This window comes from Vespa mandarinia, chromosome 12 (assembly GCF_050613455.1).
Source record: "Vespa mandarinia isolate Hongniang chromosome 12, ASM5061345v1, whole genome shotgun sequence".
In the NCBI taxonomy this organism is placed as follows: Eukaryota; Metazoa; Arthropoda; class Insecta; order Hymenoptera; family Vespidae; genus Vespa; species Vespa mandarinia.
This window is the reverse complement of record NC_140821.1, coordinates 1570372-1587500: the sequence shown is the minus strand read 5'-3', so window position 1 is coordinate 1587500 and position 17129 is coordinate 1570372. Positions and strand designations below refer to the sequence as shown.

At 30.2% G+C, this 17129-nt stretch overlaps 1 protein-coding gene across 6 annotated transcripts in view; it reads left to right on the top strand.

Moving 5' to 3' along the window:
* Nucleotides 1-17129, top strand: part of LOC118448950 (multiple PDZ domain protein) — a 78152-nt gene that overhangs the window by 27921 nt on the left and 33102 nt on the right. For all 6 annotated transcript variants that reach the window (XR_014982839.1, XM_085660711.1, XM_085660712.1 and 3 more), the window contains exons 6-17: nt 5347-5489; nt 7376-7770; nt 10347-10481; nt 11429-11587; nt 11731-11895; nt 12260-12485; nt 12710-13011; nt 13173-13400; nt 13533-13706; nt 13795-13956; nt 14059-14301; nt 14861-15091. Coding sequence is in view for 5 of the 6 variants with exons in the window: in XM_085660711.1 (XP_085516837.1) it covers nt 5347-5489; nt 7376-7770; nt 10347-10481; nt 11429-11587; nt 11731-11895; nt 12260-12485; nt 12710-13011; nt 13173-13400; nt 13533-13706; nt 13795-13956; nt 14059-14301; nt 14861-15091 (2563 nt within the window). In the remaining variant the exon portion in view is untranslated. The remainder of the gene's footprint in view (nt 1-5346; nt 5490-7375; nt 7771-10346; nt 10482-11428; nt 11588-11730; nt 11896-12259; nt 12486-12709; nt 13012-13172; nt 13401-13532; nt 13707-13794; nt 13957-14058; nt 14302-14860; nt 15092-17129) is intronic.

Sequence of the window (17129 nt, the reverse complement as noted above, 5' to 3'; positions counted from 1 at the left end):
AAAGCATAAGTCTGTGATCAGACTTTACTGTTAATTACAATTCTATCTTCTCATCTCATTTTCTCTCTCTCTCTCTCTCTCTCTCTCTCTCTCTCTCTCTCTCTCGCACTCTCTTTCTTTCTCTTCTCTATCTCTACACGCAGAACTCGGTGCATAACTCGTAAGAAGTAATATAAGAACGAGCACAGGTCGTTTAAGTAACGAAGAAAAGCATTGTTTCTTAGAAAGTCAGCCATTAAGAACGTACCGATAAAATCTTAACGATAATAAACAACATAGCACTCCCCCCTTTTTCCCTCTCAGGTCTCTCATTCATTATCTCTCTCTCTCTTTCTCTTTCTCTCTCTCTCTCTCTCTCAGGTCTCTCATTCATTATCTCTCTCTCTCTTTCTCTTTCTCTCTCTCTCTCTCAGGTCTCTCATTCATTATCTCTCTTTCTCTCTTTCTCTCTCTCTCTCTCTCTCTCTTCTTCCTCCCTCTCTCTCTCTCTCATTTTCACTCTATTCCTCGAGTAGACTTTATAATCCGGGCTTGGGATCTAAATTTGCTGTGGGTATGAGTTCCGACGAGTTTGAATTTGAATTTTGTGGGTTCTCTTCGATTTTCGTGAAGGTACTACGTACATATGTATGCGTTGAAACGTGCCTAAGGTAAAACCCTAGGAGTAATCCCAAACTAAAAGAGAGAGAAAAAAAAGAAAGAGAAAGAGAGAGAGCGAGAGAGAGGGAGGGAGAGAGAGAGAGAGAGGAAAAGAGGGAGTTTTAGCTTGCAATATTCGTCTCATTCATAATTTAGTGGGTTCTTGGAAGGATTGAAGAAAGTACGAATAGTCTGTCCCTTTGTCCTGTTTTGCAATACTGAATGGACTTTTCAAAAAGGGTTGGCTTTTATTATTTCGCGACGACAAACCTCTCTCTCTCTCTCTCTCTCTCTCATTCTCTCTCTCTCCTACTCATCGTTTGATGATGTAAATGTACGTGCGTGCCTTTTCACAAATGCTTTTCTCACTTCACTATTTTTTCCCTATTTTTTAACACACTCTTTCTCCCCCTCCTTTTCTCTCTCTCTCTCTCTCTCTCTCTCTCTCTCTCTCTAATCCCCCTTCTCTCTCTCTCTCTCTCTCTCTCTCTCTCTCTCTCTCTCTAATTCTCTATTCCTCTATGTTACCTTCGTTACTCTTCAAAAAGTATATTTTGTCATATTTTTTTCCTCTATACAAAATTATGAAACATGACGCTACACTTTCCTCCCTCCCTCCTTCCCAGTCCCTCTCTCTCTCTGTCTCTCTCTCTCTCTCTCTCTCTCTCTCTCTTTGTCTCTATCTCTCTATTTATCTCCATTTACTTCTACGTGTTCTTCTACTTTTTTTTCTTTCTTTCTTTCTTTCTTTTTTTTTTTCTTTCTTTTTTTTTTTTTTTTTTTGTAATTTTACTTTGAAAAACATATGAAAAAGAAGAATTTATGAATTAGGACGAGGTCGACGTTGGCTATCTCGTGGACAAAAGTTTATCATTGTAATTTTAACGTAAACTTGTATCATTCTTGGTCGCATGAATCATGACGATGGTCAAGACACATTCTCCCTCTCTCTCTCTCTCTTTTTCTCTCTTGTTGTCTTTTTATCACTATCTCTTTTCCTTTTCCTTTCCTTTCTCTTTTAGATAAGAGAGAAAAGAGTGAAATGCGTGCAGCGAGTGTAAATAGTCTGTTATTATAATATTTCATTTACTGAGCGTTAAACGTATATAATAATTATATATATTACATGGGCTGACTATACACTACCTTTTACCACTGTTTTCTCTTTACTCGATATCTATTTCTCATTCGAGGTTTGCCGTTGACTTTTTGAACATATTCTATGGTGTCTTTCTTTTATATATATATATATATATATCTCTTTTAAAAGAAAAAAAAAAATGTTCGAATAAATATACCTTTGTAATAGATTTTTTTTTTCCTCAGAATTCATTCAATGAAACGAGAAAAATATTTCGTATTTTATATTTTTCACATGTGTACCATTATTCCTTCCCCTCTTCTCTCTCTCTCTCTCTCTCTCTCTCTCTCTCTCTCTCTTTCTGTTGTAAAAAAAGAAAAAAAAACCAAATAGTGAAGATATAAATTCTACTAAAAAGAAATTAATTTTCTTTCACGAAACCAACAGATATCATGTGGTCTTTTTTTTTCTTTTCTCTCTCACTCTCTCTTTCTCTCTCTCTCTCTCTCTCTCTCTCTCTTTTCTTTTTTCTTCATGATTTATTGAAGCTAATAAATATTTTATATTTTATGTAGTATGTACGTTGTCCGTAACGTTTGAAAAAAAAAAGAAAGAGTAAAAATAAATAAATAAATAAATAGCTGAATGAATGAATAAATAAAATGCTAAAAAAAAAGGATGTAAAATAAATGGTCGAAAAAAGAGATCATAATGGTATGGTTAACAAGTGATAAAATGTGTTGAATCATTTTTTGATAGGAGAAAATATGCAAGAGAACAAGTGCGTATAGATGAGCGATTCTATGTACGTTCATTTCATGGCTCGAATGACAAAGCAAAAGCGTTGTACGATCAGGCGGAAATGCGGTCGCGTTTTCCCGATAATTTTGTTTTCTCTTTTGCACCGACACAAGTACATATGTTTATATATATATATACATATATATAAATATATATATATATATATATATATATATATATATATTGTATGTACGCATGTGCAATATCATTTTCGATGACTACGACTTTTCTATTGAATCGAGGATATGAATAGATTTGGACGAGTAAATATATATATATGTGTGTATATATATATATATATATATATATATATATATACATGGCTATGTTCTGTATATGTGTGTGTGTGTCTCAGAGGGAGAGAGAGAGAGAGAGAGAGAGAGAGAGAGAGAGAGAGAGAGAGAGAGAGAGAGAGAGAGAGAGAGAGGGAGAGAATGGAGTTCAGTGTCATTAGCGTTACAGAGGATACCAAATTTGCTTTCAACAAAATTAGGTAACGTAACCACGTTGAGCCACTAAATACCGAATATGTACCCTTGTTAGGCTTGCAAATTTCGATCTATTCGACCGGACACGACGTCATTTTCGATACATCATTTGTCCCAGAAATTTCCACTCGTGTACACTTCAATTCTATATTATCTAATTTCTTGTGTTTTTTTTTTTCTATCTGATAAAATATTATATTACGTCTGTCTTTCTAATGTTATATAATAATAATAATAATAATAATATATAATTATAAAATTTTAAAAATATATCAATTATAGCGTAAATAAAGTAAGCTTACTTTTGGAATTAATGGCTTTGGAAATTTGATAGTGTAGAAAAAAATTCTTCCATAAATAAAGTAATTTGTTTATATTAATTAATACTCGTCAATTAATGTTATTTTACAAATCGGTTGGAATCAGAATTTCTTATATTTTTTTCTTTCAAAATAAAATGATTTTACTTCGTAAGAATTTGTTAATAAAAATTGTTTGTAACGAATTAATTAATTGTTAAATAATTAATTAATTAATTTTTTATTAACAATATGTTGACAAAATAGAAAAAATTTTGCCCTTTATAATGTTATTTGATTCAAGTCCCTACGACTTTTAGTATCGAAAATGTTCTCATGTAAATGAAAGGAGTATTTATTAATTATATAGAAAAAAAATTGTTGTTTCGTAGGTAAAAAAAAAAAGAGGAATTTGTTTATAATAATTATTTATTAATTAATGTGATTTTATAAATCAATCGAAATCTGAATTTTTTAATCAAAATGAGATGATTTTACTTCGTATGAATTTTGTTTATAAAAATTGTTTATAACAAATTGTTAATTAATTATTAACAATACGTTGAGAAAACAAAGAAAATTTTGCCCTTTATAATGGCGTTTGATTCGAGTTTCTACGATTTTTAGTTTCAGAGATATTTCCATATTAGTGGAAGACATTTACTATGTCCCACTGACCTATATAATTTCATTCAAATTAGGTCGGTGACACACTGACCTACATAAATTCTGAGAATTTACGCTGGCCTACTACTACTACTACTACTATTACTACGAACAGCTGTACTATACGAATTATGAATGAAAATCTTTCGAAGACGATATTTTCGAAACGAAAAATCGTAGAGACTTGAAAAAAACACCGTTTTCAAGCATATTTTATTCTTTATTTATTTAAACAATGCAATAATATTGTTATAATAAAATCGATTTTGTTAATAATTTTTTTAATTGAATTTTTTTCTTTTGCCTGAATTTTTGGAACAAAAAATCGTAGAGACATAAAAAAAACACTGTTTTCAAGCGTATTTTATTCTTTATTTATTTAAACAATACAATAATATTGTTATAATAAAATCGATTTTGTTAATAATTAAAAAAATTTTTTTTCTTTTTCTTGAATATTCGAAACGAAAAATCGTAGAGACTTGAAAGAAACATCATTTACAAGCGTATTTTAATCTTTATTTATTTAAACAATACTATAATATTGTTATAATAAAATCGATTTTGTTAATAATTTTTTGAATTGAATTTTTTTCTTCGAACCAATTTTCGTAACGCAAAGTCGTAGAGACTTGAAAAAAACAATCTTCAAGCGTATTTTATCCTTTATTTGTTTAAACAATGCAATAATATCGACATAATAAAATCGATTTTGTTAATAATTTTGAAAAATTTGGCCAATTCTTTTTTTCTTTTTTTTCTTTTCCTTCCTCGTAATAAGAGGACATAACTTGTGATGATATTATCTAAGTTTTATTGTTTCAATGTTTAGTTTATAAAAAAAAAAAAAAAAAAAAAAAAAGTAAGAAAGAATAAAGGATAAAAAATTTATTAATGCTCGACAATGTAAGGAATTGAATGATCGAAAATTCCGAAGATTTTCTTTTCGTAATAAGGATTTCTACGCTTACTCTGTACTTTCTCAGGGCTTATCCTATACCATTATTATACCCGTTGAATAATGGTATAAGGTAAACGGAGAATAATGATGCAATGTAAGCTGAGAAACCATCACTCTCCTGCCATAATTTAATCGCGTCTATATGGTTTCATAGTAAAATTTAAATGAAAATCTCTTTTAAAATAATAATTTTTTTCTACGCGCATACGTTTATAGCTTTATAATTGATATGTGTTTTAAATACATATGTATTTATATGAAATCCTTTTGGACAATTCAGTAATAATAATAATTAATAACTAATAATAATAATAATAATAATAATAATAATAATAATAATAATAATAATAATAATAATAATAATAATAATAATAATAATAATAATAATAATAAAAGAAATTTTTGTTTCAGCGATGGTCGTTTGTTAGAAGGTGATCAAATATTGGCGATAGATGGACAACCTTTAGACTCGAATATCTCTCACGAGCAAGCAATTTCGATCCTTCAGAAAGCTCGTGGTCTTGTCGAGTTGGTCGTAGCAAGAAGCACCCAAGGTATTTTAATAATATCTTCTTTCATGTTATAACGTGATCTTTTTTCTTTTCTTTTCTTTTCTTTTCTTTTTTTTTTTTTTTTTTTTTTTTTTACCATGATCTCTAATAACGAAACTCAAATGTCCATTTAAACGATATCAAACAATAAGATTGTCGTTTCAATGCAAAATTTATTTTAACAAATTAACACAAAATCTTTTAAAAATATATACCATGAGATTTATTATAGATCATTCGTTTGATTGTTCCTATATAGAGTAATTAAAATCGTAACGTAAACGTGTCCATGTAATAATTAAATTGAAAACTAAATATCTCTCTCTTTCTCTCTATGTGTGCGTAAGATTTGTTATAAATCATTCACATGATTGTATATGTATGTGTATATATCTCTCTGTGTGTGTGTATGTGTTTTTTTATTTATCAATTAAATTAGAACGTAAACGCTTCAAGGAGATTTATTATATAGATCACGTTCATGCGAACGTGTTCTTATGTAGTAGTTTAATCGAAACCTAAACGTGTCCTATGAGAATTATTATTATGGATCATTCACTTGTTTCTTCCTTATATAATAGTCAGAATTGAATTGATAGTTGGTTATATGCAAATGCTCCTGGATATTTCTTCGATTTCTTTTTATTTTCTCAATGTTACATTCTTGTCTTACGAAAACTTTTATCATGAGATCTTTTTTTTTTTTCCAAAAGTATTATACAATAGTCAGAGTCATATGCTATTCTGATTTTAATCTTTGAAACCAATTCTACTTCAGTACATCGTTCAAATATATATACATATATATATCAGCATTCCAATTTCTTTCTATTTTTATCCTTCTTTCTTTCTTTAATTTTTATTTTTCAATTTATCGTCCTTTGTTAAATTCAATCTCATTTTATTTATATTCTCGACATTTTTCTTTTCTCTTTTCTTTTCTTTTTTTCTTTTTTTCTTTTTTTTTTTTTTTTTCTCTCGTAAAATTTAATTTTACGATCGATATATAAGTAATTTTTTATATTTCACGTAATTGGCCATCCAAAGAGAATTTTTTCTGAGACTTAAATAAAACTTATTTATTTATCAATTTCTCACGCATATACCTACATACACACGGACACACAGAGATATTTATTTATTATAATACTGATTTGTTTTCTTTGAAAAATGTACTTATCTATATTTGTTTTCTTTATTTTTAATAATCATCTTCATTTTTTATTCTGCTTATTTCTTAACAGTTTATCCCTTATTATCAATATTATTCATTATACAGTCTTTGCGTTTTAATTTGTATATTAAAATAATTATACCTTTTGTAATCCTATTGTTCATTCAAGAGCTTAGCCAAGATAGAATTAAAGTAATATATGTTTTTTTTTCTTTCTCACTCTCTCTCTCTCTCTCTCTCTTTTTATGTCCTTCTCTCTGAATGCAAGTTCGTGTACGGTCGTGCGATTTTAATTAGATCCCAGCATAATGTAAATTAATGTATATGAAAAAAATGTATTGTCTCTCTCTCTCCCTCTCTCCCTTACCTTCTTCTTCCCTATCTTGTCTGATGAAAAGAGTTAGTTAGTATATAGTCCCTTCGCAGAAAATGGAATCCAGTCGAATAGAATAAAAGCTGAGCGTCCTGTCGATTGGAAGAAGATTGCTTCCGACGTGTAAGAAAGAGAGAGAGAGAGAGAGAGAGAGAGAGAGAGAGAGAGAGAGAGAGAGAGAGAGAGAAGAAGAGAGAGAGTGACAGAGAAAAAGATAGAGACGGAGACAAAGATAGAGAGAAAAGTTCTTCTATTTCTATCTAATGGCTTTGCCAAGATAAAGGAAAAGAGACTTTTCACATTTTCAATCGAGACTTATTGAAATTCATATAATTTTATTAGACATTGGGAATTCTTTGCCGACGGATGAATTGTCCGGAGGTTCGAGTTCGACAGCGGCCGCAGGAGCAGCTGGAGGAGGAGCAGCAGCAGCAGCCGTCTGTGCTGCGGGGAACAACAACAACAACAACAACAACAACAACAACAACAACAATAACAATCAAATTGGCTCGGACAAAGATCAGTCGGTGTCAGTGTCGTCGATTGTCACACCAGCAGCAACACCTAAATCAAGTCAACCTGCTAGTAACACCTCTGCAGCAACACCAACGCCAACACCAACACCAATACCTACACCAACTTCCACACCGATACCCGGCACCGTTCACGGAGACCTTGTCATCGAAAGGAGCCCTTCCGCTGTCAGTGACGCCTCCAAGAGTGGCCCTGACATGGTGGTAAGTATATTCAATTCGTTTATTTTCCACTTCTTTTTTTTTTTTTTCTTTTCTTTCTTTCTTCTTTCTTGCGTTTATTTTTATATCGTCGCGTAAGAAAATAATTTTTATTTCACGCATCTATCTAAGTAAAACGAAATGATTGTTTTACGATTTATTAGGTCCAAGGACGTTTTAAACTTTCATCGTATTTCTATTTTTATCTTTTCGATGAATTGTACGTTCTATGAAAAAAAAAAAAAAAAAAAAAAAGAAAGAAAAATTAATCGTTAGGATAACTTATTTTTGTTCGATATATATATATATATATTTTTTTTCTTTTTTTTTGTTTCGATATAATATTTAATTAAAAAGGGAAAGTCGAAGAAAAATTTGAAGAACGTAAAAAGTCATTAAAAACTCATTAACCATGCGTACGACGGTAATCGTTGGATCGTTATAAAATTCGAATTTTTTTTTATCGAAATACGTAAAAAAGAAAAAGTACCTTTAAAGATTTTCTTTCTCATCTTTACCTTATTATTACCTCTTCCCTATCTTTTTCTTTTTTCTTTCTTTCTTTTTTTTTTTTTTTTTTTTTTTTTTTTTTTTTTTTTTTATCAGCAGGATATCTCTCTCTCTCTCTCTCTCTCTTTATTCCACGCTCCTTTCATTCCAGCTACCTTACAACTTTTTCCCAACTCTCCTTATCCTACATCTCCTTATTCTTCTCCTCCACATCCCTCCTCCTACTCCTCCTCCTCCTCCTTCTCCTCCTTCTTCTTCACTATCTCCACCTTTTTTTTTTCTTCTTCACACAAAGTTTCCCGGGTTCTTCCGAAATATTACTTCGCGTCACTCGAAATTTATCTTCAACCCTATTACGTTATTTTCTTTATCTTTCTATTTTTTTATTTTTTTATTTTTTTATTTCTTTTTATTTTTTTTTATCTTTCTTTTATTTTTTCTTCTTTACTTTTTCGTCTATCCTCCTTTGTTTATATTTTTCTTTTATTTTCTTTTATATTATTTACTCTATCATCTATTCTCTCTTGCTTATGTTTTTCCTTTTAATTAATTAATAAATTTGTTTATTTATTTTTTAATTTTTTTTTATCCCCATTTCTCCATTATTTCTCTTTTCCTCTTTGTAAGAAAACACGTGTCAGAGATTTTGGACGAAATTTTCTTTTTCAAATACGTTCAAATTAACTTATTACAATGCGAACAAATCCGTCCTCGTTCGTTTTACTCTTACGTTGTTGAAAATGTAAAAGGGAAATTACTCTTGGGACTTCGTTAATTAGTATTTTAATTATTTCCTTTAACCCGGACTTCATTATTACTTGACTGACAGGAAATATATTTCAAGAAAAAACAAAAAAAAAAAAGAAAAAAAAAAAGAAAAAAGATAAATAAAAAATATAATATAAAAAATAAAATAAAATAAAATACATAGATAAATAAATGAGAAGAAATTGAAAAAACAAACAAAAAAAAAAACAAAAAAAAATAAAAATCAATAAAATAAGAGGAAAATGATAAGAGAGAAGAAATAAGAAAACGATTGAATAAATAAAAGATAAAATTAAATTTACCATAAAAATTTCTTAAATAAAAGTTTCTCTATATGCCTTATATACTTCGTTCGTGAATGATTATTTTCGTTCTTTTACTTTTTTTTTTTTTTTATTTTTTATTTTAGTTTTCTTTTTCTTTTTCTTTTTCTTCTTCTTCTTTTTTTCTTTTTCCTTTGCTTCGTTCCTTCCGTCGTTCTCTTCCTCTTCCTTTTCCTCTTCCTCGTCGTCGTCGTCGTCGTCGTCGTCATCGTCTTTTCGACGACGATAACGAGCAAGGAAATCGTATTATATATCGTGGACGTGGAACGATGTGATTTGCTACGGCCAAAAGTTGCAAACGTTGAATCATCAAATTTTATTTTCCTTTCTACGTGATCATAATCAAAATAAATCTCTTCGATCGTTATCCATTAACAATTACGATACGATATATATATATATATATATATATATTTATTATTTTTTTTTTTTTTTTTCTAATAAGTTATTATATTTTTAGTACGAAATGGTACAACAACAATATCCATAAATGTTACCTTCGACATAATTCTTATGTTAATTGTAAAAAAAAAAAAAAAAAAAAAAAAAGAGAGAAAAAAAAAGAAAGAAAAGAAAAAAGAAAAAGAAATGTCAAAAACATTAATTAATATTTCATATTAAATCATTAATATTATCAAATTATTAATTTAATTGTTTAATTATTTAACATTATCCTTATATTTCGTATGATATAAAAAAGAGAGAGAGAGAGAGAGAGAACAAAGAAGAAAAAAAAAAAGAGGGAAAAATTTAATCGTTTTTAATTAATTAATTTAATTAATTCAATACCTATGTGTAATCACATTTTCTTTAATTAAATAAATGAATAAATAAATAAATAAAAAAAAAAGGGAATAAAATTGAAGGAAAAGGAAAAAAAGAAAAGGAGAGAAGGGAGATGAGGGAAGAAAAAGCGAAAGGAAGAAAGAAAATTCGCTCGTTTATAAATTGTAATTTTATGAATTATGTTTGTTATAGCTGAACACGGAATGGGCGCAGGTTGAAGTGATAAACCTTATCAATGATGGCAGCGGTCTTGGATTTGGGATTATCGGAGGCCGTAGCACAGGCGTCGTCGTCAAGACCATCCTTCCCGGAGGCGTCGCCGATCGCGTGAGTATCCAATCGAAAGGAACTATATATCTATCTATCTATCTATCTATCTATCTATCTATCTATTTATCTCTCTTCATTCTTTAGCCCTTTGATCCTTTTGATCCTCCTCCTTCAATCTTTGCTTGATTCAACTTGTACTAATTGAGAAAGGATATTTACTTTCGAAAGCTTTTCAGAATTGAGGATTCTGTTAAAATTGGAGGCCATTAAAGTTTAAACGATTATCTTCAACGTTTAACAGACTTAATACAGATTTTAATAGAATACTAATAGAAACAGTTCTATGATTCAGAATATTCTATGTATTTATTTAGTATATCGTACAAGTAGACGTAGATGTATTACGTATACGTAGATATACGTAAATTAACCAACACGTAAACGTTATATATGATAGTATACTTCAAAGGGAAAATAATCGTTAGGGTAATTAAAGCGGAGGAAGCTTAAATTAAACGCTTGCTCTTTATGCGGATATTGTAATTAATGTTACACATAGCTCGTTTTGTCGGAACGATCGAAGTTTTCCTCGAATTAAGGAAAATCAAAGGAACAACGTTATCGTGTGATAAGATTATTATTTGCATTGTATATAAGTGTTTCTTTTTATATTCTATTAATAAGGAATTTTTTTATTATTATTATTATTATTATTATTATTATTATTATTATTATTATTATTATACACGTTAAATCGATGGTATAAGTAAGGCTCGAAAGTTTTCAATATTTTTTATTCGAATGAAATATTATTAGTTTCTTTTTTTTTTTTTTTTTTTTTTCTTTTCTTTTTTGTAATTTTGTACTCTCAATTATTTATTCGTTATTCTTGTTTTAACACAGAACGGGAACGATGGTAAAAAAAAAAAAAAAAAGAAAAAGGAAGAAAGGAAAGAAATTAATTAATTAATTCATTCCTGCAATTGTGAACTTTGAATTATCAGGATAATCGGCTACAAAGCGGGGACCATATACTTCAAATTGGAGATGTCAATCTACGAGGAATGGGAAGCGAACAGGTTGCAGCTGTTCTACGGCAATCAGGGACACACGTGCGCCTCGTTGTCGCAAGACCAGTTGAACCAACCTCGCCGGATTTCCAGGTATATCAAAATGTCCATTGGTTACGATAAAATAATTATTACTGGAGCTCGTTGATCGTAACGATCCGATTATAAATTTCTTCGAATAACTTTACGATTTTTCCTCTTTCTTTTTTTTTTTTTTCTTCTTCTTTTCTTTTTAGGCCATCGGAAGTCATGCTCCGATCGTACCAACGAAGATCCTCGGTGATCCGGACGAATTGGAGAGATACCTGGTCCACAGTGTACCTGAGACTTACAACATACGACACGTACAACAGGGTGATGCCAGTTACGACAACGGTTATATGTATTCGCAGGAGTCCGACGTGAGTGCGACGAAACGTGTTGATCAGCTACTGCTAGTGTGCGCTGCTACGATCGATGCTGCTATAAATTATTAAAAAAAAAAAAACAAAAAAAAAACAAAAAAAAAAAACAAAAAAAAAGCGAAAAAAAAATTAAAAAAAAGCCACGAGTGAACAAAATTGCGAACGAAACGAACGTATTCCGAGCGAAATGAAAAAAAAAATAAATAAATAAATAAATAAAAATAAATAAAAAAAAAACTAAAAAGAAAAAATATATTAGCATATTCCATCGAAAATATGCGGATCAGGCGCGTGAATACTTTCGGGATATTACACGGGATATTAGAATATAAATGGCGAAATGTGTGTCCCTTCTCTCAAGGCAAGAACCAGTCTCATCATGGATGTGGTACCCAGACGCAACCCCATACAAATTGGAGCGATGCCAGTTATACCGACGGTACCGGTACAAATTCCGGAACTACCGGTCCTCAGCATGGACGCCATCGATGTTAATTCACTGCCAGAAATGGAGCGTTTCACCGTCGAGCTTAAGAAGGATATTTACGGCCTTGGGATCACTATAGCCGGCTACGTTTGCGAGAAGGGTGAGAGAGCCAGTGCTGCTAGAAAAAAAAAAAAAAAAAAAACACACACACACATACACACAGAAAAAACTAAATAGATAAATCAAAATAAAATAAAATAAAATAAAATAAAATAAAATAAAATAAAATACAATAAATAAATAAATAAATAAAAAAAGACGTGCACGAAAATAATAGACTTATTGCGCGAAGATCACAGAGGACGGTTGGTAATGATTTTTCAGAGGAACTTTCGGGGATCTTTGTCAAGAGCATAAGCGAGGGTAGCGCGGCAGACTTAAGTAATAAAATACAAATAAACGATAGGATAGTCGAGGTGGATGGTCATTCTCTACAGGGTTATTCGAATCACGAGGCAGTTGAAGTTCTTAGAAGTACCGGGCAGACCGTTGTTCTCTGCTTGGAAAGATATTTACGTGGACCAAAGTACGAACAACTTCAACAAGCGATCGCTGCTAGCGAGCTGAGACTACCTCAGCCAAGTTCACCGTCGATAACGAGCCTACCCAGTTTCCCGATAAGCGCGGTAAGTTCCGCTCATTCGTAAGACCCTATTATCATTCGACCTTTAATACTTTGAGAAAAGATTATAGATAATAATGAAGTTCATTGCGTTCGGTTCTTTTTTTTCCCCCGTTTTTTTTTCTTTCTTTTTTTTTCTTTTTTTTTTTTTTTTTTTTTTTTTAGGATGGCGACACCACTACAGAGATAGAGCCTGAAGGTGAATCGCATACTACCGTCGATAGTGCCGTACTTCAAGAAGCAGATCGTGAAATAACTGGTAACGATGAATTCGACGAAGCTACCAACGTCGAAGCTTTATTGAGCGATCCATCGAGCGAATTAACAGCACAAATTCGTGCGGCAATAAAATCGAAATGGCAAAAGATCGTAGGACCTGATACCGAAATAGTGGTATGTCTTATTAATAAATAAGATTTAATTTAATAAAATTCAATAATAGAATTATAAATCTTGATAATAATAAAACATTGATAATATTCTTTTTATCTATCTTTTATTTTATCTTTTTATCTATATATATAGGTAGCACAATTGAAGAAATTTGCAGAAGGTAGCGGTCTTGGTATTAGTTTAGAAGGTACGGTGGACGTTGAAAATGGTCAAGAAGTAAGGCCTCATCATTACATACGTTCGATTTTACCTGAGGGACCTGTCGGTCAAAATGGTACATTACGATCAGGAGACGAATTGTTGGAGGTAAGATTTATTTAATTTATTATCTAAGAGAGAAAAAAGAAAAAAAAGAAAGAAATAATTAACGTAAAAAATTTTAATATTCCTTAAGGTAAATGGTTACCGTTTGCTCGGTATAAATCATATGGAAGTAGTTAGCGTTTTAAAAGAATTGCCTATACACGTTCGTATGGTTTGCGGAAGGAATGTGGCCTCCCAGGATCCATTATGTCCCATCGATACTGCTCAACATCAAGCAGCCTTTCAAACCAGAGTAAGTTTAAAAATATTATTTAATATTTATCAATTATTTTATATCCTTTCTATTTTCGTCGAATCATAATGTTACATTTATTTAATCCAATGAAATATATAGAGTATTCTTGGTGGATCCCTTCAAAATCTTTTACCGACAATGGATAGACTTGTAAAAGCAAAATCTGATGGATCCTTGGCTTCAACTACTACGACCGCAACAGTTACTGACGCTAGCCTGAACAAAATGAAGTCACGATCATTAGAACCATTAACGGGCTTGGCTATGTGGAGCTCAGAACCGCAAATTATCGAGCTGGTTAAAGGAGAGAGGGGCCTTGGGTTCTCCATTTTGGATTATCAGGTATAATGTATACATATGTGTGTCTCTGTGTGTGTGTGTGTGTGTGTGTGTGTGTGTGTGTGTGTGTAGGATTTGTGAAAAATGTTGAATCCTTGACTTATTTACATCAAGATTTGAAAATGATCTTTCTTGCTTTCTAGATTATTGTTTTGAATGATTAAGTTATTCTAAAGATCTTTAAATTAACCATTCCATTAATGCTTACACTTCTGATTAGAAATGGAATAATATTTGTCTCTACACATTATATATATATATATAGTAATATGATTTGTTGTATCGTTCTATCTATATAGATTTATGGATAGAAAAAAGATAGAGTATAATATAGTACTAATAGTATACAATATTATATAGTATAATACAGTGCAAATATAATATTATAATACATATTATAGTATAGTACTAATATTATACAATATTATACAATATAATATAATATTATACAGTATTATATATATATATATATATATATATATATATATATATATATATTATCTATAATATATTTTCTTTTCCTTATTTAAATGATATCATCACATTTTGTCTGTTTATTCAGGATCCAATGAACCCCAACGAAACTGTGATAGTAATAAGATCGCTCGTTCCTGGTGGTGTGGCACAAGTCGATGGCCAACTTATACCAGGTGATCGGCTTCTGTTCGTGAACGATATCGCTTTAGAGAATGCAACTCTTGACCAAGCTGTTCAGGCTCTGAAAGGTGCACCAAAAGGAACCGTACGCATAGGAGTGGCCAAGCCGTTACCCATACCAGATAGTATCGTACAGGTGAGCGATCAAGAAGATCCAATTGAGACCACGACGGATAGAGATAACGAGGAAGCTACGCGCTCGATCATGGATAGCCATAAACAGAGGCGAGAATATTTTCGAGAGCGTAAAGTGAACGTGATCGAACCACCTCATCACATGGATTTGATCGATGGTCTTAAACATCTATATAATCTCGTCAAATCCGAAAGCTTTTGAGATCGATCGACGTTACGAATCAAATCTAATTTGATTCCTGATGAATTTTTTTCTTTCTTTTTATATATATATATATATATGGATATATATATATATAAATATACATACACATTTCGTCATTACGTTCTTCGTGTAACCTTCGAGACATGACATTAACGTTTTGTCGTCATATTTTCTTTTTGTTCTTTTTTGTTCTTTTTTTTTTTTTTTTTTTTTATCATCGAAATTTTTATATCGAAATATATATTATTGAAAATAATATGATCGTGAAACAGATTCTTTTTGTATTGTTTTCGTTTCGCGCTTATTATTTTTTTTTTTATTAATTATTGTAGCAAGAAGAGAGAGAAACGAAGACCTTAATTATAATCTATATATATATATATATATATATATATATATATATATATATATAGTTTTTGAACAATGTGCAATAGCTATCGTTGCGTCATTTTATTGCAATGTTGCATTCTTGTGAGAAAGAATCGAAATATTGCAACGACTCAAAGTGGCTTTAAGATAATTGGGATATATGTCCTTCCTATCCACATGTTTGATTTCCATTTGCTATTTTGTTGTTTTTGTCCTTTTTCTTTGTTTTTGTTTTTATCCCATCATGCATGTTTTGCTTTTCATGTCTAGCTTTATGCGTCACTCATTCATTCGATCATATTCAATTCCAGTTTAACCATTATTGCGAATATATTTTCGCTTTATGTTTAATTCTTTTCATGCGTTTAATTACTAAATAAAGTATATATACATTTACATATATATATATTTAAACATATACATACATATATACATATATATATATATATATGTATGTATGTATGTATATATAAGAAAAAAAAAACACAAACACGAACAAATTAAACAAATTTCATTGACCAATTCTTACACATAAATAAATAATCTTATTTTAACAGCAAACCTTTTCCTATGCACTTGCATACATTTGTAAAATTAAAAATTATTACAGTATGTCTATGGAAATAGGAAAGAAAATTTGAAGAAAAAAAAAGATAAAGAAAAAGAAAAAAGAAAAACACAAAAAAGAATTTTCATGTAAATCAAACACACCATAAATAAAAATAGGGTGCAGTGATCATTGTTTTCTTTCTTTTTTTTTTTTTTCTTTTTTTCCTTTTCCTTTTTCTTTTCTTTTTTTTTTTGTGTTTATCCAAATCCTATTCATCCTTTCCGTCATAATCATAATTAATATCATTGAGATTTAATCAGTGTTGTTTACATACCATTACTTACATACTTTTCTTTCTTTCTTTCTTTCTTTTAATTTTATTTTCCTTCTTTTCTATATCATTTATTTTCTTATTTTCTCCAATTATCTCTTATCAACGAGAGAGAGCGCACGAATATTTGCAAATATTTGACACAAAATCAATTACGTTAAAGTAAACTATAATATTATGCAAAGCGAAGAACTGAGCAACGTTTTTAACTCTTTATAACCTAATTGTTTTCTTTCGTCTTTTAAACGAACCTAAAGTAAAATAAATATTACGAAATTTATACTTGGTAAATATTAACTTTTGAATAAAAAATAATTAACAATTAATGCTAAAGTTAAATTAAATGTTATATAAAGAGTTGAAAGAGTAACGAAGTAAACGATTAATTTAATATCTCAACATTATAATTTAATACACAGGCGTACCAACCTAACCTTTATATTTCCGGACACATTCTCTCTCTCTCTCTCTCTCTTTTCTGAGAGAAATGACCGGATCAAATGAATTTTCCCTTTCCGTATTTTTTTGTAAAACAGATACGTTTATAATCAGTCATAAAAAAAGAAGAAAAGAGAGAGAGAGAG